The sequence below is a fragment of the Marmota flaviventris genome, chromosome 2 (genome assembly GCF_047511675.1).
Source record: "Marmota flaviventris isolate mMarFla1 chromosome 2, mMarFla1.hap1, whole genome shotgun sequence".
Lineage (NCBI taxonomy): Eukaryota > Metazoa > Chordata > Mammalia > Rodentia > Sciuridae > Marmota > Marmota flaviventris.
In genome coordinates, this window is record NC_092499.1 from 135,409,089 (window position 1) to 135,435,423 (window position 26,335).

Consider the following 26,335-nt stretch of genomic DNA (forward strand, 5'->3'; position numbering starts at 1 on the left):
AGAGAGCTTGATGTGTTTCCTGCATTTGAACTCATGATGGTCTGGGATGAGAGGTTTGGCTTCTTAGGTAACAGAGCCAGTGGGACTGACTGCATTGGAGTCACCTGCATCCCAGAGTTTGACAGGACCATGGATGGGGACTTTTGTCTTAGATCCAAATGTGGGCCAACAGGAAAAGTAACCTAGATCCTGCCCAAAAGAGCTACCTACCTAGAGAAGGAGATCTCAGCTGAGAGATCCTGATGGTGGTCCTCCAGATCCCTGAGGAGAAATAAAAAAGATTGCCTGGAAGAGAGGAGCTGTCAGCTCGTGATGGGAACTTAAGGAGAGGGGTCTCTATAATGGGGATCTCTCGAGATGTATAAAAGATCCCCATGGGAGATTCAGGTCTAAGTATCTCCCAGACCCCAGAAACCCAAAGTTAGAACCCACATCCAGCAGCTCAGGGAGGAATGTGGAAGGAGAGGTCCACCTCACTCTGTCTCTCCTCAGAGAGGTTTCCTGCTAAAGAGGCCCAAGCTGGAGAGGGGAGATTTTGATACTGGCTAACAAAGCAGGTTTGGCTTTTTGGTTCATATATTGAATTGGATATTCCATTACTGAATTGACACTATGGCTTCAAGTGACCATAAGACTGTGTGTTAACTAAAAGGGAACAGAAGATCATAGCTTCTTGTAGATTTTCATCCAGAGAGGGGAATAATCCCCACCTTGAACACACTTTAAAGGAATGATCAGAGAAAAATAAAAATAAAATAAATTGCATTTGATTACCTCCAGTGTTGTGCTTGTTCAGAACACTCTGGGAAAGCACAGGAGGAAGGCATACAGCCTAAGGGCTGCCAGACAGCTCCTTCCTAGTCTTGCTGTGACAGCCCCACCCCTCTACATGTGGCCAGCTATCTGAGTCACAGGTCTCAAATGCCCACAGTAAATGAAGTAACTCAGAGCACAGCATGTGACCCCTCCTGATGACACTTGAGCAGTAAGAAGTGGTAGGTCTATATTTGGATTTTCACTCCCAGCAGGCCTGTTGCTATTTGCAGCCCGAGCCAGCTCATGTTACCATCCAGCTTTGGTGTCCCACTTGCAGAATCCTGGTGTAGAATAGGCAGAGGTAGCCCGCAGGGCATGCAGAGGTCATCAGGAAAGAAAGCCTGCTGAACATGGAATCGATTTTCTTGCAGAAATCCAGATCCTTTGAATTAAAAGAAGGATTTATGGAACCTTAAATTAGCAGGCAAGTTTTGGGGTAGTCATATTCTTCTAATGCAAACCGTATCATTAGAAACTCTCAACTAAATGCCACTGTTAGTACAATATCTTTCCTTTAGATGGAAAGGGATATCATGGCAAATCCCAGATGTTTAAATTACACCTAACAGTGCAAATGTTTCTGTGACTTCTTGTAGCAGGAATTCGCACTTACTGAATATGGAGTTGGTACCAAGTTTGAAAAGCTGTTATGAGTAGGGAGAAGCTGATGATTCGTGGAATGTCTTTAGCATGTTTTTAATGCAGGGCCTCTTTGCTAGATGGTTTGATATTGATATTATCTGGCTATACTATACTATTGGGTTGATAAATACTTTTTAAATTTTAATCTGCATGTGAATCCTGGAAATTCATAATTTCATTCTTTGATTCGAATACTGAAAAATAGAATTGTAGTTGCTTCTTGTGGGTGCAGAGAACCTCCTCCCACAGAGTGTTTTCAGGTCTGTGCTGTACCTGAAAAGCTAATCTGAACCAGTTTGCATTACTGTAATGCTAATGCTTTATAGCCAGTTTTCTTTACCTATAGCTCAGGAATTGCTAGGGGCTACATGAATGAGCTTCAATAATTATATACAAAAATGTGTCTTTATGGACTCGCAGGTTTCAGAAGATTCTCAGACAAACCCATAACCCACAAAAGGTTAAAAAAATATTGTTGGAAGACTTTTTAAATTAAAACATAGAGACATACCTCTCTCATACAACTTAAGAAAAAAATTTTAACTGACATTATAGCACAGAGATGTGGCAATCTGCCCAAATGTGATGTATTACTTTATTTTCTAAGTCTTCATTTCATGCTTTTTAAATGACAATGTATCATCAACGTTCCTTTCTTCCCAAATTTTGATTCTGGTAAGAAGGTGCAAGAGTATAGATTTTGAGAAAAAAAAAATATGTATTATTTGTGGGCTGTGTTGCAAAACTCCTGCTTTGAAACTAAGCATACAGACCAGTTTGTGTTTATGTGTTCAAAAGGCAAACACAGGCTCGGAAAAACATGTTCTCAATAGCATGTGTGTTAAATGTTTTCCAGTCTCTTTCCTGTCTACCTCAGCATTCAAAAAAAATGTTCCTAAGAGTTCAACTTGGTATTTCACATCCCAGCTTCTATTTGAAAGAATTTCTTGTGATGGTTTATAGATAATACAGAATTCTGATTATCTCTCTCTTGGTAGCACATGGAAATGTGTTATTTTTAGTGGGCTGCTCCTCAGTCTGTAGGCAGTGTGATTTAATGGAAACCTGGATTTGAATCCAAGCTCTTTATCTGCCTGGCAGTGTGTCTAGTGCCAGAACAGGGCTAGATACAGAATAGCCAGATAAATCCTTGTTATGTGAAATTGGCCATAAGCAAGGCTCTTGGCCTCATAGGAAGTCAGTTTTGCCATCCTAAAATCTGGATATTGAATTAAGGATCCTCTGACCCTAGAATACCACATCTCTCCTAAGCCTTGGGAACTGTTACTTTGGGGTGCAGAGTGTCCCCATAGCAGTGTCCATGCCTGATTATGATGAGGCTGTTTTGCCAATCATCAACTTCTTTCAAGGGACAAGTGTTCCCATCGTCTCCATAGATAATACCACACTGCTGCAACCACTGTGGACCTTTACTTCCTGTTCCCGGTCCTCACCCTGCATAAGTAACAAGATAGAAGGCTTCTAAACTGGCCAGATGCTGGTCCAAGTAATGATAATAGTAGTAACAAAACACAAACAATAATAACAGTAGCTAACATTTGCTGAGGGCTTGCTTTTTTGCATTTTATCTTATTTTATTTTTATTTGTTCTTTTTAGATATACATGACAGTAGAGTATATTTTGATACATTATACATATATGGGGAATTTTCTAGTTATAATCCCATTTTTGTGGTTGTACATGGTGTGGAGTTACACTGGTCGTGTATTCATATATGACTATAGGAAAGTTATGTCTGATTCATTCTGGTTTTCCTATTCCCATCCCCCCTCCCATCCCTTCATTCCTTTTTGTCTAATCCAATGAACCTCTATTCTCCCCTACCATCTCTTACTGTATGTTAGCATCCACCTATCAGAGAGAACATTTGTCATTTGGTTTCGGGGGGAATTGGCTTATTTCACTTAGCATGATAACTGAGCACTTACTTTAAGCCATGTACAATGCTAAGCATTTTACCTACTTATACCATTTCATTTAAATGTCAACCTTATAAGGTAGACACTGTTAATGAACCTGTTTTATAGTCCATGAAAGTGAAGCCTGGGGAGGTGGTTTTGTAAGGTCACTCTGCTAGGACGTAGCAAAGATAGAATGCAAACACAGGACTGTATAACTCCAGAGGGCAGTGGCATTGGGAAGGGGTGAAGATGGAGGGAGGACAGATGTTTATCTAGAGATTCAGGACACAGGGCCAGAATCAGCACGAACTGATCATTCATTAGTTTGGCTGACATCAAGGACAAGCTTCTGGTCTCTGATTTGGGTGCTGGAGTTGGGGGAGGGGGGTCATGCTAATGGGCAGCAGGAATGCAGTGGTTCTGTGGAGACTGTGGCAGGCATTTGACTGGGTAGGGGCTTAAGGAACAGTAGTGAGGAGATACTCAACAGGAAGAAGTGTCTGGGCCAAGGCCTGGAAGGGACTTACAGGGAGGACACTGAGAGGGAGCAGAAGGAACAGAGGGTGTCCACAGGTGAAGAGGGTGTCCATAGGCTGCTTGGAGAGTGAGGAGCTAGGGAATGGGGCTGGTGCCTGATGTCTAAGGGAGTTAAGACTTATCAATGATGAGGATCTGAGAACATAGGACATCTCAGAACATGAACTTACCACTTCCATCTGAGCAGAGCAGCGAGTGCTGGGCTTATACTTGGCAGGGACACTCAGAGGAAGAGCCACAGGGCACGTGGTCAGCAAATTGTGGAGACAAGGTAGTTTTCAGGAAGATTTCTGCCTACAGGGTACATTCAGGTGATATTGGAGCCAGAAAGAAACTGTGATTTTTGTCTATATGACCAGAGCCTGTGCTTTACAAAGGAGAGGAATCCTGGGTCCTAAGAAAGAGGGAGAAATTGTGCCCCATCCCTGGGTGGGGTAATTATCACTCACTTGCTTTTCTGGGGCCTCCTTGAGAGCAGGACCTGTCTCTCACTCATTCCACCCCCAGTATCTAGCACCATCCTGTTATCTTTAATCCACTCCTTACCAGGCCCATGAACAGTCATGCTAGAGCAGTGAATGATTCCCAGTGCCACAGTCCCTGCATGCAGTGGGGTCATCCAGAGTCACAGAAGTACCCCAGGTTTCCCCAGATGACTTCTATTTGGATTCAGACTTCGCAGGTCACTCCATGATCCCCATAACATATAGGCACCAGAATTTTGGAAACTGTAGAATGACCAGATGGAGCCTAGAGTGCCCCAAGCAGGAGAAGCAGATGTCAGAGCCCAAGTAGAGTGAGGATAGACAATTGCTCCTAAGCCTGGGAGACCTGCTGCTGGCTGACAAGAGGTCCCCAGAGAGGAAGCATGAACCTCCTATCTTCTCAGGTTCTGTTTACAGATCACTTGTTTTCTCCTTATCTTTTTCCTCCTCCACTTCCTTTTCTTCCTCCACTTTCACCACCTCCTCCTGTTACCAGTAGCCAATCCAGGGACTCTGCCTGGATCCCAGCTGGCTGAATTTGGCATAAGAAATAAACAAATGGAGCTCGTAAAATGGGAGGCAGCTTTAAAGTGGCTTGGCTGTCTGCCCTTCTAGACATGCTCATTTCTCCATCAGCCTTTACAATAAACAAATATGTTTTATGTGCTACTTTTGGGCTTATGGCCTCTATATGAAACATGACCTTGGGCCTCTTGAAAATGCAACTATAAAATTTTATAGGAGTGATGGTTCCTACAATGCTGCACTGTATCTCCTTCACTCAAATAACTTGCATGCCAGGAACCTGCTTTAGCAATAATTGACATCCCTTTGCAGAAATTGATTCAAGCCCTGACTATTAATTATTCTAAAATACATAATGGGCTGACTATCTAAAAAAACATATATTCATGCCAGTGGCAGCTTTGTTATGAGGAGCCACAGTGACGTTGAGGGAGAAGAGCTGCCCAGGGATGGATAGCCAACCACCCAGCCAAGAGTCCACAAGGGACATTTTTGTTTATAACACTATGATTTCTCAAGCAAGATGATGGACTGCTTCCTCATTTAATAAGTTCTTATTTTCTGTCCTCTAATAGAATTTTAGATTTTTCTTTAGAGACATTTTGAAAACTATTTACAAAAGTAGCTCTTAGGTGCTTTATAATTTCTAGTATGATTGTAAATTGTATTTTACTTTAATTCATTTTCAGGTGATTATTTCTGCAGTATAATGCTATTTGTGTTGTTTTTCCCTTAATTAATTAATTTTTAGTAACTGTGATAAAATATACCTAACATTTATCATATTAACTAGTTTTAAGTGTAAAGTCCAATAGCATTAATTACTTTCACACTGTTATGTAACCATTGTCAACATCCATCTCCAGAACTTTTGTCATCATGTGAATTACTAATTATGTGCCCATCACATAATACCTCCCTATTCCTGCCTTCTGCCAGCTTCTGCCAACCACCACCCTACTTTGTGTCTCCATGAATTTGAGTGTTCTGAGCACCTTGAATGAATCGAACCATTCATATGATTGTCTTTTTGTGACTGGTTTATTCCACTGAAGCATAATGTTATGATTTGTAGATGTAGTGTCCTCCAAATGCTCATGTGTGAGACAATGCAACCAAGTCTAGAGGTGAAATGATTAGATTGTCAGAGCTGTAACCTAATCAGTGGATTAACCCACTGATATGGATTAAATAGTTGGTAACTGTAGGTAGGTATGGTATGTTTGGAGGAGGTAGATTCCTGGAGTTATGCCTTTGTATATTTATATATCCCTGAGTTTACATTTTTGTCCCTGGTGAGTGGAGTTCTCCGAGGATGGTCAGAAACTTTGCTATTTGAGCTAATGGTGACCTCCTCAACTGGGAGAAATCTCTCCTCATTCAAGACTCCCAGTGAGATTTACCTAACTCCCTTTCAGAAATGAGCATTCTTTTAGAATATGTTTATTTGTGTCCATTCCCCTTTAAAAGACTAAGAATGTCTTCAATGGGAAATCTCCTGTTTGAGTCAGACTGGCTCCTTATACAGGTGCTAGAACACACAAAAACTCTGTGTTTGGTAGTGTTCACTGACTCTGTCTCTGAAGAAAAATGTACAGTTTAATAGATATTTTTTCTTAACACATTTCTGTACACCAACAAAGGTTCATGGCAAGATTATTTGCTAGTAAAGGTCTTTGTTTCTAAGAATCTATAAATTTAAAGCACAAGAGTTTAAGAAAAAGAGATTTATACCTCAATTTCCCAAACTCCGCTCCAAGGGATTCTAGCTCTCAATGTTCTAGAGAATCATAATATGCATTTACTACCAAGGGATTTTAAGAAAATTCCACCTTTACAAACTGAATTTTTTAAGCCCTTCCTTATTCATACAAATTTTTTTGTATCATTGAATTTTTTTTATCATTTAACACCTATGATTATCCCTGCGGAATTGATGTTCCCAAGAACACATTTTGGGATTGTTGCCTTGACATGAGATTTCATGAGAAAAATAAATTCAATATGTGTTATTCCAGTTCTTTCAAATGTGTTTATCTTAACAATCTCCAGTATAAGTTTTCAAGGTTACATTTATTTCCTCAGTTTATTTTTGGTGGCCATATAACAGTTAAAAAATTAATTAAACACAAATATAATGGTATCTAAAATAAATGAAATAGGTATAGGTATATAAATACATACCTCCTTTTAGTTTATTTTTAGCAGTTATATAACATGCAAACAAAAAGACTTTTTCTTAACCTACATCTGTGGTACATAAAATTATTCTCCAACAGTTACCTGCAGCATCTCTCTCTCAGTCTCCCCAGGGGTTAGGATTTGTTATGTGACTTGCTGTCAGTTAACAGGTGGGCAGAATTGACAGGGGCTTGTTTTGAGCCTAAGCTTGAGTGAATTCAAGTTTACACAGCAGGAACTCCCAGCCTCCCCACCACAATGTAACTCAGGTGGCTCCTTCTATTCCAGTGTCTTCCTGAAGGACATATGTAGTACATATAGGGCCACCCAGTCAACTTTCTGACATGGAACCTGAAACTGAACTGCCCCAATTAACCTATGAATGTATAAGTAAGAAATAAACAAGTGTTTATTGTCGTACATTGCTGATATTCTGTAATTGTTTATTGAACATCAAAAGACAATGTTAAATGCCTATTATGGATAACTCTGCTAAAGAAATTGTCTGTGAAACCTGTCTCCACTTGAAGCCCTCCACTTTTCTACTCAATCAAGAGCGTTCTTGTGTTTTTTTTTTTAATTTTTAGTTATACATGACAGTAGAATGTATTTTGACATATTTTACATACATGAGTATAACTTTCCATTCTTTAGATTGTACATGATGTGGAGTTACACTGGCTGTGTAATATATGAACACAGGAAAGTGATGTACAATTCATTCTACTATCTTTCCTATCCCATCCCCCCTTCACTCATTCACCTTTTTCTAATCCAATGAACTTCTATTCTTCCCTCCCCCCACCCTCTTACAGTATGTTAGCATCTGCATATCAGAGAGAACATTTAGCCTTTCGTTTGGGGGAATTGACTTATTTCACTTAACATGATGGTCTCCAGTTCTATCCATTTGCCAGCAAATGGCATAATTTCATTCTTCTTTATGGCTGAGTAATATTCCATTGTGTATGCCTACCATATTTTCTTGGTCTATTCATCTGTTTAAGGGCACTTAGGTTGCTTAACTATTGTGCATTGAGCTCCTATGGACATTGATGTGGCCGTATCACTGTTCTATACTCTTGAAACACATTAGTATCACCTAAATCTTGACTCTGTTTTTCCAAATCTAAGGAAAACTGTCTCTTTCTTATTGAGCATTAAGCACACTTTACTTCTAACTACTATAAACACCATTTTCCTCTCTTGGCTTCCTTGTCATTCATTGTCCTGATAATTTTTGTTTGTTTGCTTTTTTGTTTTTCCAACTTGCAGAAGTTGAATAACTTTGTTGGATCACTGACCTCTGCTTGGCCTAATGGACTATTAAAGTTTTTTTTAACTCCTAAAAAAAAAAAAAGAAATAAACAAATGATGTAAAAAAGAAAAATGAATTTTATGCAGTTTGAGCAAACTGGGGGGAATCAGTTAGATGGTTTCTCTACCAGTCCTATAGAATTGGTTAGGATTTACAAAAACAAGAGCCAGGAGATATACATACGTGGAGTTAGCTAGGCTGTGCCAGCCAGAGAACAGGTCTGTTTTAGCTCCCTTGATGCACACACAGGCCAGTAGGTAGTTTTTTGTTTCCATTCTCAGCATGAGGCAAATCCGGAGCTAAAACTATTCAGAACTTTTAATCTCAAAGTTTCTGTTCCGACTCCCCGTTCCATGTAATGCCAAGTCTGAGCTCATAGCAGACATTAGCAATAAGACATTATTTCTGCGCAGTGGGAATAATTGTGATTAGCTGGAAAATCAGACATATTAGAGTGTGAAGGCAGGACCCAGAGCCTCTTAGGACAATAGGCTCTGAGGGTTTTGTTGAGAATTCTCCACTAAATAAGGAACTTAAGGACCTAGGATTGATCATTGTGAGAGGAGACAAAGTAGTGTTTCTGTAGCTGAAAGGCAACACTGACCTTGGGAACTACTGAAAGGAGATGTGGGCTAAGGTGCAGGTGATACGCATGGTAACCTGGAGGAGCTAGGAATCCTTTGGGTCTGGCTGGGGAGACTTCCTGGTCCAGATCAGCACTAGTTTTGCAGGGATACAGACCTTTTGTGGGAAGGAGATGTGCCCTGGCACAACTCAAACCACAATTGTATAGCCCTGTGAACAGACTGTACTAGTGAGGATGAGTAGGACTGCCCTAGCCAGGGTCTAATGGTGGGCAGGGTTCTTAGCAATAACCCCTCAAAACACCCAGGTCATAGAACTTTCAAAAATCATAGATGCTCTGGAGGCAAAGTACAGACTTTGGGGCCTGGCAGCCACTTGTTTGTGATGCTGCCTCTAGAAACCTATCTTCATTCATCCCTTCTCCTTGCCCAGGCAATGGACCAGGTCCTGGAAAATCCGGAGGCAAATCCGGAGAGTCCCTGGATTGGCTACTGGTAACAGGAGGGGGTGGTGAAAGTGGAGGAAGAAAAGGAAGTGGAGGAGGAAAAAGATGAGGAAAAAGATGGTGCCAGTTGGCATGGACCAGGACATGGGGCATCTGGTACCTTGTGCATCAGTCTGACTTGATGAAAGTAATTGGATGGTGGTAATAGTTGCTCAGTTCTGTGTATACACTAAAAATTACTAAACTCTATACTTTAAAAGGGTGAACATTATCTTATATAAATTATATCTTAATAAAGCTATCATTTTAAAAATTATAAAAGAGTTTCTGACATATCATAAATATTCATGTTTTCAAATAAACCCATTTAATAACCCTTTTAAATTTATTCATTAGATTCTTAAAAATACTATGGAAGTTTGATATCCTTCATCAAGTATCTTAGAAATGTAAAAACAAACTGTTCTGTAATATTAGAAATTTTACATTGTTCCTTTTTCTCCTCAAACTTGCATTTCTATTCTCAACAGAATTTTGTCCTGATAATATTTTGCTAAGCTTAGAAAATCATTTATTGATCATCTATTATACTTTTCTACAAAAATACAAATGTATTACTTGAGATTTAAATTTTTTTATTATTTTCCTAGAATCGTACATCTCTAAATAGTACTCTCTTTTTCCTTCTGAATTAAGTTACCAATATAATTTTTATAGTCACACATAACTATATATATATATATATTACAAATTTTGATAAATAATTAATAAACAAAAATAAATCTGAGCTGGGTGCATGGCACATGCCTATTATACTAGCAACTTGGGAGGCCAAGAAAGGAGAATTACAATTTTCTGAGGCTCAGAAACTTAGCAAGGCCTTATGCAACTTAACAAAATCCTGTCTCAAAATAAAAAAATTTTAAAAGGCTGGTGATATGGCTCAGAGGTTAAGCACCCTGGTTCAATCTCCAGTACAAAAATAAAACAAAACAGAAATGTACTTCTTAATGAGGTGGATAGGACTTTTCTTTTTAATTCTTGTGCTCATGAATGAAAATTCTATTACCTATTCTAGAATGCAACAGAAATTATAGTGACTTGTCTTCCTGTTTCACTTTGTTGATGTAAGCACAGAGTGACCTTGCTCATCTGTATAAGTAGATGGAAATGTAAGCAAGTTATAGTAATGTCATTCAGCTCTTTGAACTCTTTTTGAAATGTATGCTGAAATTATATAGTGATCTATCATGAAAAAAATTTAATAATATATCAGCTGACAACTTGATTAGATCCTCCTTCAATTTTGTTGAAAGCAAAGAACTGGAAACCACTTAGCTTGAAAAATTTTTTCTTACGCATTCATTAATGTCATTCACTCTCTCAACATTGTTACCAATACTTCAAATTGTCCTTTAATTTAGCCCCCTGGAGGTTTTTTAAATTTCCAAGCAATGAAATCTTACAGTGCAATGTAATACTCAGGATGAACGAAGGGTAGTTTTATAATAAAGAGAAGATGGGCTATTGTGCCAAGTGAATCCACATGAAGCCTCAAATACTCATTCCCAGGCAAGTGTCTCTGGGAAAGATTAAATGTGAGATTGAGCATCTGGAAATCCTTAAAACCATCCATGCTTGCATACCCCTTGGAAAGTTTCATGTACACATGACATAGTCTGAAGACCTGTGGTACAAATGCCACCCTCTAAAGGAGCCTGAATGTGAACAAATGAGAGAAAGAATGGTATCAAGAGTGGAAAGCCAGGTGGAAAGGAGGTTACTTTTGGGGCTGGGGTTGTGGCTCAGTTTGGGGCTGGGGTTGTTGCCTGACATGTGTGAGGCCCTGGGTTCTATCCTCAGCACCACATATCAATCAATAAATAAAGGTATTGTGTCAACTACAACTAAAAAATATTAAAAAAAGGAAGTTACTTTTTATGCTGGGATAATGTATATTATCTATAATGATCTGTTGCAGAACAGATTATTCTAGAACTTGATAGCTTAAAATAAATATTTTATTATTATCTTATATGGTTTATGAGGGTCAAGAATTAAGAATAGCCAGCCAGACAGTGAGGCAGGAGGATCACAAGATCAAAGCCACCTCAACAATTTAGCAAGATCCTATCTCAAAATAATAAATAAAAAGGATTGGAGATGTAGCTCAGTGGTAGGTTCTAGCCCCAGTACTGAAAAATGAAATAAAATAAAATAGAGAATTGAGAGTAGTTTATTGGGGGTGATTATGACTCAGGATCTCTCATGAGGCCTTGTGACCACTTTCCCTCCATTCCCACCCAGTCTTGGTTTACTGATGTCTCTGTTTTTCTTGCTTGTGGACCAGCTCTGACCAGGACAACTCAGTGAATTTGTTTGCCATGACACGGGTTGCAATCACAACTTTCTCAATGAGATCTGAACCCCTGTTAAGTTTATCCTTGTTAAGAATGTTTCCCTCTGCCTTACAGTATCCTTTAAAATTCTCCAACTTTATAGTTACTATTCTACTGTAGCTTAATATTTCATGGTAAGTTGTCTTCCTTCCATGTTGTATGTATAGTCCTTAGCAGACTTGTAGATGTCAATCTGGTTTACTCTCCTACTAAAAAGTTGAGGACTGGAATGTTAACTGTTAGGTTAACATTCTTTAACTTGAATGTTATCTTTTCTTTTAGGGTGTCATATATTATTTTGTAGGAAATATCATTTTGTGATATGGAAAAAGTCACAATAACTTAACTCCAATGAATCATTGTCATTGAGAAATTCTAGGGAGGCTTGTCATAATGTATAGATATGAAAAATTAATAACTAAGATAGCCAATCATATGCTGCATATAGGAGACACACTTTAGATTCAAAGATACAAATAGCTTGAAATTAAAAGGACGGAAAAAGACATATTATGTAAACAACATTTATAAGAAAGCTGGAGTGACTATATTGACATCAGAAAAAGCAGATTTTAAAAATTTTAAAAATTCCTAGAGATAAAAAGAGACATTTTATCCCTATGAAAGAATCAGTACATCAAAAATACATAATAATTATGTATGTATATGCACCTATCAAGAGCACACTAAAATGCAAGAAGCAAAAACTGACATAAATGAAGAAATAGATAATATAAAAATAATAGTTGAAAACTTCAATACTTTACTTCCAATAATGAATAAAACAACTAAGTGAAGATCAACAAGGAAATGGAAGACTTGAATATTATTGTAAACCAACTGAACCTAATAAACTTCTCTACAACACTCTATTCAATAACATCAGAATACACATTCTTCTAAAGAGCATACAGAACATCTTTCAAGATAGCCCATAAAACATTATTATGCTAGCCCATTTTTATAGTACCTCATAAAACAAACCTCAATAATTATAAAAGGATATAAATATTATAAGATATATTCTCCAACCACAATAGAATGTAATTAGAAATCAATAGCCTAAAGAATTTGGGAAACTCACAAATATGTGGAAATTAAACAATACACTCCTAAATAACCAAAATGTACAAGAAGAAATTTAAAGGGAAATTAGAAGATACTTAATAAATAATGAAAATAAAACATATCAAAACTTGTGGGATGCATCCAAAGTTGTACTTAGAGGGAAAATTACACCTATAAATATCTATATTTAAAAAGAAGAGGGCTGGGGATGTGGCTCAAGCAGTAGCGCGCTCGCCTGGCATGCACGGGGCGTTGGGTTCGATCCTCAGCACCACATAAAAATAAAATAAAGATGTTGTGTCCACCGAAAACTAAAAAATAAATATTAAAAAAATTCTAAAAAAATAAAAAGAAGAAAGATCTCAAATCAATACCTGAAGACTCTGGAAAAAAAGAACATCAAACCAAAAAAAGCAAGCAAAAGGAAGGAATTAATAAATATTAGAGTGAAATTAAAAATACAAAAGCAATAGGAGAAATCAAAGAACCAAAAAAAAAAAAAAATGATTCTTTGAAGTGACTAACAAACTGACCAATTTAATTGTAGTTAAATTGGCCCAGAAAAAAAGGGAGAAGACCCAAATGACTAGAATCAGAAATGATTGAGGGGACATTTTTACCAAGCTTACAGAAACCACACACACAAAAAAAAGTCTAAAAAGAAATACTATGAACAATTTTATTTCAATATATTAGATAGCTTAAATGAAATGGGCATTTCATAGAAAGACACAAGCCACCAAAACTGACTTAAGAAGAAATAGTTAATCTGAAAACTTCTATAATAAGAAAAGATTTTGAATTAGTAATTAAAATCTACCCACAAGGAAAGCTCAGGACCATATGACTTCACTATGGTAGTAAATTCTACCAAGCATTTAAAAAAAATTAGTACCAATTCTTCACAAACTCTTTCAAGAAGAAAATGAATGTTTTCCATCTTATTTTCTGAGCTATGTTGCCCCAATACCAAAACCTGAGAAAGATTAAAAAAAAAAAAAAAACCCTGCAAAAAAATTTAACGTGGACCAAGTGAGATTTACCCCAGGAATGCAAGATTTGGCATTAGGTTCCTAGATCTGACATCACAAACACAAACAACAAAAATGAAAAAAAGATAAATTAGACTTCCCCCAAATTTTTTGTGTGCTTCAAGTAATACCATCAAGAAAATTAAAAGGCAACCTAAGTGTCTCGAGGGGGCAAAATTGCGATGTATGCAGTCGAGGGGAGAAATAAAGAATGTCCACACACTTCTGCCCCTTTCAATGCTTTATTCACTCAAATTACTCAATACAATTTCACTCTATAGGTTCTTAATCAAGAAAACGACAATCCTTAATGCTAGGCACTGCAATAGACATAATCAATTTACAGCAAACAATTCTAGATTAATTCTAAGCACAGCAAAACACACTTAATCATGACAGGTTAATGACAGACATTCCCTCTGCATGCTAAGTTCAAAAGTCTCAAGCCTTAGGCTTTATGTCCAGCAGATGCACACTCACTTAGACTGTGGTGGTCAGATCTGGAACCAAGGCAGGCTTTTCCTGGCATGGAGTGGACCCGTTGAGGAGAAGGTTGCCTCTCTCACCAGAGTCCAGACAAGGCGGTAGAGTTTGAGAACAGTGAGGATCACGCAGAGGATCAGGAACAATGACAAGTAATGGGATGTCAGGTCCTCATCAGGCTCTCCAGCTCGAGTGCATCCTTGTTTTGGCTGGCTGAATCCCTGTTCATTTGCTCTTTTATACTAAATTTTGGGGCTTTTGACCCCCTTTTAATCCTTATCAGCTACCACTGGATTTCTCAGTGATATCATTTACCCTGGGGTCAGAGACATCTGGTCTGGTGGTCTCCACCCTGATCTTCTAGCCTTTCCCTCTTATCAGATGAGGACAGCCTGCCAGGGGCTTTACTCTGTTTATCAGGGTGAGGGGAAGTAACTTGTTTGAGGCCATCCTGGAGGGCTCTGTGGGTATGCCTGGTGAGACTGCAGGTTTCAAACTGGAGTTTTTAAAATGGAGTTGCTTAGGCTCAGGCCTAAGGCCATCCTCACACTAAATATAGGGGAAAATATTTTTTAAATGAAGAATCCAGTAATAAATAGGCTAAGATCTAGAATATTTGAAAAACTTCTCTCTCTCTGTGTGTGTGTGTGTGTGTGTGAGATGTTAATATGTGTGTGCTACAACATGGATGAATCTTGAAAACATTATGCTAAGTGAAAAAAGCCAGCCACAAAATATACTTATATACATTATATCTAAGATATACTATATATATATATATATATATATATATATATATATATACTATATGCTAAATATAGGATATCTAAGTAACATGTGTTAATTGCACTACTGGAGCACTTGGGATCATATATTATAAAATCCATTTATGTAAAATGTCCAAACAGGAAAATCAGTAGAGACAGAAAGTAGATTAGTGTTTGCTTAGGCTGGGGAAAATCTAGGGGTGATTACTAAAAAGGTAGAGTTTCTATTTAAGGGGATAAAATGTTCTAAAAGTGCCAGTGATTACTGAACACGTATGTGAATATATTAAAAACCATTGGGCTGAGGATGTGGCTCAAGTGGTAACACACTCACCTGGCATGTGCAGGGCGCTGGGTTCGATCCTCAGCACCACATAAAAAGAAAATAAAGATGTTGTGTCCACCGAAAACTGAAAAATAAATATTAAAAAAAAATTCTCTCTCTTAAAAACAAAACATTGACTTACGCACTTTGTCATTGGATGGCAGCTGTTTGTGAGGAGTGTGTCCTTTGTGCAATGTGGCAATAGGTTTTAGAGAAAAACTAAAATCTCTGGTTAATTATGTTCCCTTGTAGTTGGATATCTGTCTCCTGGCTGCCACATAGACTAAGGCTCAAATCCCTGTTCAACAACTTACTGTGCACTTGCCTGAGATCCCCTCTTGGAACCACAGTCTCCTCTTCTATAAAATGGGTATAATACCGGCCCTACCACATAGGGTTGAGGGAGGATATTAAAATATATACTGCATAGTGCAGAAAGAGCACATAGAAAATGCTTTTTAATAAGTAGCAGCTAGTAATAGTGTATTTACTATTACTATTATAGTGTTTTGGTTTTGGTTTGGTTTGGTTTTGGTACAGGGGTGCTATAAGCTATAACCCCAATCCTTTTAATTTTTTGAGGCAAGGTCTCACTAAATTGTTCAGGGCCTCACTAAGTTGATGAGGCTGGCTTTGAACTTACAATCTTCCTGCCTCAGCCTCTGGAGCTACTAGGATTACAGGTTTGAGCCACTGCACCCAGCACTATTATTATTGTTGTTATTTTTCTAGACTTTGTGTACTTCCATTAAAATAGTGGGCATTACATATAGTGAAAATTATGTTCATTTTATTTAATACTACTATAAGTCTTTTTCTAAGTAATTTTTTCTAAGTAATTATTTGTTCTCTGTAAATGTTTTGAGGATGATTTGTATTCTGTACAGTGTATATATATTCTTGTTTACTTAACTGTTCTCTTAACCATTAAGACTTAAAAAAGGTATTTTATGTTATTTTAATTTTTTTTTGTTGTGGACTTTTATATATAGAAATAAATGTTTTCTATGTATGTGGGGTTTCCCCCTTGAATTCCAAAAGAGGATTGCTAGGCTAAAAAATACGATCATTGCCAAATTTGTTCTCCAGATGTGGGACATTCTAATCAGTAGCACATGATGGTGTTCACCTCATCATACTCTCACCCAGCTTCAGGTATGATTTTTTTTTACAACATTTATTTTTTAGTTGTAGATGGACACAATACCTTCATTTTATTTATTTATTTATTTATAAAGAGAGAGAGAATTTTTTAATATTTATTTTTTAGTTTTTCAGTGGACACAAGATCTTTATTTTATTTTTATGTGGTGCTCAGGATCGAACCCAGAACCTTGAACATGCTAGGCAAGCGCTCTGCCCCTGAGCCACAACTCCAGCCCCTGAGGTATTATTTTTTTTTAATATTTTTTATTTCCTAGTTAGACACAATACCCTTATTTTATTTATTTATTTTTATGTAGTGCTGAGGATCAAACCCAGGGCCTTGAATGTGCTAGGCATGTACTCTACTGCTGAGCCACAACCACAGCCCCTCAGGTATCATTTTCATATTTTAAAAATATTTACAAACTGGAAAGGCAAAATGACTTCTTATTTATTTGTTCTCTGTTACTCATAAGTATGGACAGCTTTTCAAATATTTTTTATAGCTAATATATAAAAAGTAATAATCCTGTGAATTATCCTGTACATTCATCTATTTAGATCTTAATTTTTCAATGAGTTACACACATTTTAAAACTGAATAATTAAGCTAGGTGCGGAGGTGCACGCCTGTAATCCCAGCAGCTGGGGAGGCTGAAGCAGGAGGATTGAAAGTTCAAAGCCATCCTCAGCAACAGCGAGGCACTAAGCAACTCAGTGAGACCCTGCCTCTAAATAGAATACAAAAAAAAGGGTGGGGATGTGGCTCAGTGGCTGAGTACCTCTGAGTTTAACCCCCTAAATAATAACAATAAATAGCTGGCTGTGGTGATGTACATCTTTAATTGCAGTGACTCATGAGGCTGAGGCAAGAGGATCACAAGTTTGAGGCCAGTCTCAGCAACTTAGTGAGACCCTACTTAAAAATAAAAAACAAAAAGGGCTAAGGATGTGGCTCAGTGGTGAAGTACCATGGGGTTCATTCCCTAGTACTGTAAAATAAAGAAAAACAACAAAATAAAATTATATCCTGAAACTCTTCCCATTATTTTCTCTTTGAAGTTTTAGGCTTTTTAAAAAATATTTATTTTGTAGTTGTAGGTAGACACAATACCTTTATTTTGTGTTTATGTGGTGCTGAGGATTAAACCCAACACCTCACACATGCTAGGCAAGCACTCTACCACTGAGCCACAACCCCAGCTGTAGGTTTTAGGCTTTTTTTAATGCATAGGAGTCTTTTGTTAGTCAAATATATTGACATTTCTCTTTAAATTTCTTCTCTTAAAGCTTAGAAAGTCCACCCTCCCAGAGAAATCATAGCTTTCCTTTTTTAAAAAAAAAATATATTTTCAATTATAGATGGACATAATAACTTTATTTTATTTATGTGGCTCAAACCCAGTGCCTCACTCATGCTAGGCAAGTGCTCTACATCTAAGCCACAACTCCAGCCCTGCTCAGATAATTTTTTTAAAAAAATATTTTGTGTGAAGTAGTAGAAACCAAAGATATGACCTTCTCAGGCACTGATTTTTCCCTTGTTTTTGTGTTGTAGGATCTAAGATATTCACTATTAACTGTCCAGGAAGGATTGTTCAAAGGTACTTCCTAGGGTTTCCAGAGTAACAATGGAGGAGGAAGCTGGGGAGGAACCTGGGCTAGACAGGTCTACTGCCCCTAAGGACTTCCACTTTTATAACATGGATCTGTATGACTCTGAAGACAGAATGCAGATCATTCCACAAGAAAACACTAGAATGAGAAGAGAAGTAGTCCAAGCTGAAATGACCAAGGACCCAAGAGGGCCAGGGGAAAGGAAGATTCAAAGAGACCTTCAAGAGGAAGTGGATGATCTTGTCCATTTATATGGACTTGAAGATGAACAGGAGTTAGGGGATGAGTTTGTTGAGGAAAGCAGAATGGGAGTTTCTGGATATCTTCCTTATGGTATGAAGAGGAGAGACCCAACTAGGGAGCAGAGAGACTGGAGACTTGGAGGAGAGGCAGCTGAGGCTGAGGACCTGGGTTATGAAGGGTGGGGCTTGGCTGGCCAGTGCCAGGACTTGCGGGAAGCCTACAGGTATGCCCATGGCCGTGCCAGTGAAGAGTACGAATGCTACGTTATCCCAGAGGAGGAAGACGAGGAAGAAGCTGAGGATGTTTTTTGTGTCACTTGCAAAACTCCAATCAGAGCTGTTGAGAAGGCTTTTGATGAACACAAGGAGCATGAAGTGACCCCTCTCAATAAAGCACTGGAAAGTGCCAAGGTAAATAGATCTCCTGAGTCCTCTGTTTTGATGTCACATTTGTGTCTTGAGACAGGGAATAAATCTAAAATGCCTTCTCCAAGAGAGATAGAGAGCAGATGTAGCATTAACATCTTTTTAAAAATATATATTTATTTTTTAGTTGTAGTCGGACACAATACCTTTTTTTTTTTTTTTTTAATGTGGTGCTGAGGATCGAACCCAGGCCTCACACGTGCTAGTAGAGTGGTCTACCGCTGAGCCACAACCCTAGCCCAGCATTAACACCTTCTTTGTGATGCTTGTTGGACAGGATGAAATTCACAAAAACATGTACAAATTGGAAAAGCAGATTATTGAGATGGAAAATTTTGCAAGTCACTTGGAAGAGGTTTTCATCACCGTGGAGGTAAGAGTGTGGCTGATGACCTTGACAGACACATGGCTTCCATCAATGACTGGGCAAGCAACTGTTTCTAATAGAAGTTAGAGAGTCTTTTCTTTAAAATGTGAGGTGTCAGTACTGCCCCCGCCCCTTGCCCTTCCTCTGACCTCTCCTAGCACCAAGCCATAAGCCTGGTGGTACTGATTACCTGTTAGCATTCCCTACTGAGTTGCGTGCTCTGGGTGGGGAGGCTTTTTTTTTTTTTTTTTCTGAATTTGTTCATCCCCAGTCCCACTCCAAGGTATGTTTCAAAGCAGGCACTTTATATATTTGTTGTATGGATAAAAGAGGGAAGAATCTCCCTGTTGCAGTCCTGCTTCTTCACAGGCTACTTTTTCTCCCTGTGTCTCTTTACCCTAATCACCAATTGCATGTGGTTTAGAACTCCTGTACTTTTTTAACAAAGACACTTCGTGGTGGTGTCAGCCAGTTAGTGACAGATAAACATTTGCACTCTGGTGTCAAAGAAAGGAACAGCTTTCTTTTGCCCTTGTTTTTTTGCTTGCTTGTTGTTCTTGTTGTAGTGTCCTTTTCCTCCTCCTCCACTCCTTCTCTTTTTCCTTACTCTCTTTCTCTTCCTTCATCTTCTCCTCCTCCTCCTCCTCCTCACACACTGGGCGGTACCTGATACACTGGCTATGACACCAGACATGGCGGGGTTCCATGTCGTTCCCTTGTTCTTGGGGATTGTTACTTACAGGCCTTTGGGTACCTATCATGTTTACCACATAAAGTCAGGTGTGGACTGTTGAAGAGTTTTTAGTTGTTTTATGAGGTAATATGCTCATTCTGCCAGTTATCACTGCTCAAACACAGACATTCTGTTAGCTTTGCATGGGTTTCAAAAAATAAGTTAATGTGTTTTCTCTTTCTAGTTAGCTATTTTGTAGATTTTCTTGAGAAATTATGAATTTAGCATGCTGAATTTGGAAGGGACATCCCATCCTTTGAGGCCTGTCTCCTTGCCCATTCTGAAATAGGGAAGTCTGTGGGCTCTTGATCCAGGAGCCAAGATTACTGAGCTAGAAGCTGCTCTTCTGTAACTCTGCTCATGGATTGGATTAGCCCCTAGAGCTAGAACAAGGCTGTCCCCCCTTTTCTAGGCCTGCCTTAACAGGCCATTGCAAGACACCCATCCTATCTTAGATAAGTGTTTTTGTTTGTTTGTTTGTTGTTTTTTACCTTTTTTGCTATCTAATTCTCATAAGATTAATGTTTCCCTGGGTGCGCCCTAGTTGGTACATAGCATTTCAATACAATACCAGAGCCTGACCAACTCTTCCTGCCAAGGTAGACCAGGATTGAGGACTATAGGACTTTCCTTCTCCTCTTCATGTGGATGTTCTACTTCTATTAATGCAGCACCAGATTATATCAACAGGATCACCTCACATGGATTAAGAGGGCTTCAACCTCAACCTTAAAAGGGAAGAGAACTATTGCCTTAATCCCCTGTGAAAGACACAAGGGGCAAAGCTTCCCCTTCAAAGCAGAGTGTATGAGAGGTAGTAGGAGGGGTATGAGGACAAAACTCATTATATATTGTTCTGCCAGCTTTTCACAGCAGAGTATCTTCATCCTCAGAGAGGACTCGAGGCCATCTTTTATAATTCACACTGGGGAGTCATCTATTGCTTTTTCTCACCATTTTTAGCAAGTCTTATGCACATAGTAAGTGTTCATTAATGACTCTGAATGATTGATAAGAGCTTCTTCAGAAATGTCCTCATCATCTGACAAGAATGGCATCAGTCAAAACCCACAAAGCTCTTCTGGGTTTCCAAGATAAGTAATGGGAACCAGAAGCCAATATGCTCTACTTACTATTTTTCAAGTATTGTGCTCCTGGATTAAATGCTGTAGGTACCTACTCTTCTGCTTCCTATATTTTCTCATCCTTCAGGGAGTGCCACCTAGCCACAGTGCTTATTCCTCTTTGCTTTCCTCTTTCCCCAAGTTGTATAATCCCAGTAGATGGAATTGTGATGTCTGTAAGATTCAAATATGAGGAAGTGAAAATGAGCATCATGAGCTATCAAGAGCTCAGGAGGGAATGATAGGTGGGGATCTCTCAGGGCAAGCATTTCCACCTTAAGGTCAAAGTTTCCGGGAACAGGCTGATTGATCATTGATAATCTCCCTGGCTGGTTGTCAAGGTGATAGGAGATAGCTGAAACTGGGAGAGAATTAAAAAATGCCACCAGGAAAGACAGCAGTGCTTTTTTGTAAGATTATTCTTGGGAATCTAGGATGGAGACCCCCCCCCCCCAAAGCATTCACCCCAGCATCAGGACAATAGATGACAAAGCAGAGGAACAGAGGGACTAAAACAGCTCTGAGAGGATGTATTTTCCTCCTCCTAATGACTCTAGTCAACATCACATGCCCTTCAATGACGGTAGAGATCAACTGTCTTACAGGAGAATTTTGGAAGACAAGAACAAAACTTTGAGTTACATTACAATGAGATCTTGGAAACGCTGGCTCAAAAATATGAAGAAAAAATACAAACTCTAGGGCAGAAAAAGAAAGAGAAGCTGGAAGCCTTGTATGGACAACTGGTCAGCTGTGGAGAGAACCTTGACACCTGTAAAGAACTGATGGAAACAATAGAGGAGATGTGTCATGAGGAGAAGGTTGATTTCTTAAAGGTCAGTAATGAAATAAAACAGGAAAGAAATGAAATCATGAACTGAAATGACAGTTATAGTTAGGGTAGGTTAGGCTGTTCTCTCTCCATCTGGAGATATTGGAGTTGACTTTTATGGTCAGCATTCATTTGATTCCATTGGGTATTCATGATGGAAAAGCTGTCACTCCATCTTTCTGCATAGTTTTGCCATGATGGCCAAGCTGGCTCATATACAACTGACCCTTCCCCTCTACCATTGTTGAGGTAGCACCAGTCTTTGTTCCTCTGTTCTGGTTACCCAGAGATCTATCCCCTTAACCTGGAGCTGAGCAAAAATAGTGTACTGAGCATTTTATGGTCACCTGAGATGGCCTCTTCTTGGAGCTCTGGGGAAAAAGTTGTCCAGGATAAAAAGTTACCTTAAATTTCCATTATAAGAGTAGTAATTATAAATTTTACTTCATAAACTCAGACATGAACTTAAAAAATCCACTTCTTAATTTTCTTTCAGTTGAATTAAACTTGATATGAGCCCCATGCAGGGCTGTGGGAATTTAAATGTCAGTCAGAGGTAGGGTCCCCTTTCTTCATAAGGCCCCATAGGACTATGGGGTAGATGTGGTATTCAGGATGTGGGGAAGGGACCTCCAGCCTCCTAGTTACTGGGTGTGTTCCCCGACATTGTCCAAGCCCACAGTTGCCCCTCAAAGCCAAGTCACACCTCTTTCCTGCCAGACATGGGTCCATGAATAAAGCCAAAGAACAATTTGCAGGCCCCATGAGAGCCATAAACAATTAATACCTTTTGAATCAACTGTTCTACAGTGCCACTGTGTCCCAAAGACACAATCCAGAATGTGGAGGGTGATACACATGAAATTATTTTACTCACCACTATTTATGATAAAAGATCGGAAGCAACCAATGTCCAACAATAGAGGAACAGTTAAGTAAATGATGGAGTCTCCATTCAATGAATTGTTTGCAGTCCCTCAAATCAATGGTCCAAAAGACCATTTGTGACATGAAAAGTGCTTACATACTGTTGATGGGGAGAAGCAATACTGTAAAGAAAAACACACAGGTATAAGTGTGGCTTTGTTAGGATGTGGGTATGGCAGATTTTTTTCCTTTTCCTAATTTCCAAGTTTTTTAAAAACATATACAATTTTAAAAGGAAATTTATTTCCAAAGTCCAATTACTTTTTTTTCCTCTTCCCTTCCTTTGTAGGATGCAGTGGCTATGGCTGACAGGTAATACTTTTGTTCTAACATCTATTTTTGTTTTCTGTTCCTTTCACCTCTAGACTTAGTTCCACTGGGTTATATGCTTCTAGTTTTAGCTTCTGTGCCTGATCCTATGGGTAAAATAGCACTGGCTTCAGAATGATGGTGTGGGATCATGAGAGCCCTCTAGTATTGAATTTCAGAATCTTATGGCTGGAAGGAGCATGTAATGTTGAGGCCCAGCCAGCTCATCTTGATCAAATCTCCTCCACAAACCCCTCATTTTATCAGGAGGACTGAGATCTGTAGAGTACTTCCATCATCCCCAAATGTTCTAGGACACAGACTGTGAGGCTGCAGAATGCACACACTTAGAATCAGACAGGTGGGAATTCAGGCCCTGATATCCCAGGACTGTGGGCAGGTCCAACCAGTCTAAAGACCCACTTTCCCTATGTACAAACACGGGTAGTTTTGTGAAAACCTAGTAAGACAATGTCTATAAAGCAATGTGAACACACAAACTTAATTATGTCAGGGTTATACACAGGGTTTGAGCAAAAATAGACCTGGTTTAAAATTCTGGCTTTGCCACTTAAAAATCTGTGTCTGCCAGGAAGTAGTTTGAGAAGACCCAGAGCCCTAAGATTAGCAACTTGAGGGTACTTGGCCAAGTGGAGAGAAAGCTCCTAGGGTCTGAACCCTCTGTACCTTTCGGGGCCTGAGGTAATGTGGGTGTGGGGGTTTCCGGTTTAGATTCTGAGATCCACCAGAAGGTGTGGAGATGCATCTCATCAGAAGATGTCCTCCCAAAACCTCTGACAAAATCCTATATTTTCTCATTCCCCTTGTAGGCATAAACCAATCCCACATTGTTATGGTTTGGATGTGAGATGTCCCCTAGAAACTCATGGGTGAGACAATGCAAGAGGTTCAGAGAAGAAATAATTGGGTTATGAGATCCTTAACACAATCAGTGTTTTAATCACCCAATGGGATTAATTGAATGGTAACTGAAGGCAGGTAGGGTAATGGGGCTGTGGCTTTGGGATATGTATTTGTATCTGGCAAGTGGAGATCTTTCTCAGCTTTCTGATCATGTGAGCCACTTCCCTCTGCCACACTCTTCTGCCATGATGTTCAACCTCACCTTGAGCCTAAGGAATGGAGCCTGCTTTCTATGGATTGAGACATGACACTGTGAGCACCCAAATAAACTTTTCCTCCTCCTCTTCCTTCCAGTCAGGTCTTTAAGTCATAGCAGCAAAAAAGCTGACTAAAACACACCCATCCTCATTGGTGACCTCCTAGGGCAGTCACCAAGTCAGATAGTTAAAGGCAGCCAGCAGCATGTTAATAAATGAAAATTCAGCAGTCTCTTTAGTTTATTACTAAGGATCAGCACCATAGATTCACCCTAAGGATTGTCCCCTGAGTGCTGTTTTTTGATTTTTGTTTTTAACATGGACCTTTATTTTTTATTTATTTATATGTGGTGCTGGGAATTGAAACCAGTGCCTCACACATGCTAGGAAAGTACTCTTCCAATGAACTGCAGCCCAGCCCCCCTCCATTCTTGTGTGCATGTGTTTTAACACCAACAGACTTGGGAAATTCCTAAAAACCAAAACAGATGTGGAAATCTCTGCACAGCCTGATTTTGAAGACCAGACTTTGGACTTCTCTGATGTGGAGCAGCTGATGGGATCCATTAACACCATTCCAGGTATGTATCTTACCTGTGTGCATACTTCACAGCAAGCTCAGATTTCCAGGAGAATGTGTGTGTGTTAAGAACAGTTAGCATCAGGGCTGGGGATGTGGCTCAAGTAGTAGCGCGCTCGCCTGGCATGCGTGCGGCCCGGGTTCGATCCTCAGCACCACATACAAACAAAGATGTTATGTCCGCCGAAAACTAAAAAATAAATATAATTCTCTCTCTCTCTCTTAAAAAAAAAAAAAAGAACAGTTAGTATCATATTGAAATCAGTATGGGTGTACCTCAGAAGACTATATGATCTTGCTATACCACCCCTCAGTATTTATCCTAAAAAAATAAAGCTAGCATACTATAATGATACATGAATACCCATGTTTAAAGTCACACAATTTATAGTAGCCAACTAGTCTAGGTGTCCAGCAACAGATGAATAAATAAAAAAATATGGTATATATACCCAATGAAGTTTTATCCAACCATAGAGAAGAATGAAATTATGTCATTTGTAGGAAAATGGATGTAACTTAAAGCATTATGTTGAACCAAGTAAACCAGACTCAGAAAGCTGAGGTTACTTATGTTTTCTCTCATATATGCAAGGTAGAGAGGGAAAAGGAAAAGAAAGGTAGGGGTAGGCAAGGATCTCATGAAAATTAAAGGGAGACCAGTAGAATAGAGGAAAGGGACCAGGAGGAGGGAGAAAATGAGTGAAGGGAAGGTAATGGGGAAAAATAGTGACCAAATTATATTGTTACACTGTGTGTGTTATGTGAATACATATTAATGAATCCCACTATTAAAATGCACCAATAAAAATAAGGAAAAAAGTACATTTAACATCAGATTTATCCTCTTAATATAAGTAAGAGTGCACAATACCATATTGTTTACTGTAAATCATATATTGGACAGCACATCTTTACAACATAATCATCTTACATAATTGAATCTTTAAAAAATTTTTTTTCAGTTGTAGACAGACACAATACCTTTCTTTCTTTATTTTATGTGGTGCTGAGTCTTTAACCCAGTGCCTCACACATGCACTCTGCCACTGAGCTACAACCCCAGCCCCCTAATAATTGAATCTTAATATCCACGGAGTAACAATTCTCCATTTCTCCCTCCTCCATCCCTTGGAAACCACCATTCTATTCTCTGCTTCTAAGACTTTGACTACTTTAGATATTTCATGTAAAAGGAATCATGCAGTATTTGGTTTATTTTACTTAGCATGCTGTCCTGTAGGTTCATCTGTGTTGTCACAAATGGTAAGACTTTCTTCTTTTTTAAGGCTAAATAATATTCCATTGTGTATAATTATTATACTTTTTTATCCATTCATCTATCAATGGACATTTAGGTTGTTCCCATATCTTGGCTACT

At 38.8% G+C, this 26,335-nt stretch overlaps 1 protein-coding gene across 1 annotated transcript in view; it reads left to right on the plus strand.

Moving 5' to 3' along the window:
- The first annotated feature begins 18,307 nt into the window (after window positions 1-18,307).
- Fsd2 (fibronectin type III and SPRY domain containing 2) overlaps window positions 18,308-26,335 on the plus strand; it is a 29,185-nt gene continuing 21,157 nt past the window's right edge. Inside the window, exons 1-5 of the mRNA XM_027921425.2 lie at window positions 18,308-18,946; window positions 19,239-19,334; window positions 21,791-22,021; window positions 23,234-23,256; window positions 24,834-24,955. Of these exons, the coding sequence (XP_027777226.1) occupies window positions 18,308-18,946; window positions 19,239-19,334; window positions 21,791-22,021; window positions 23,234-23,256; window positions 24,834-24,955 (1,111 nt within the window). The remainder of the gene's footprint in view (window positions 18,947-19,238; window positions 19,335-21,790; window positions 22,022-23,233; window positions 23,257-24,833; window positions 24,956-26,335) is intronic.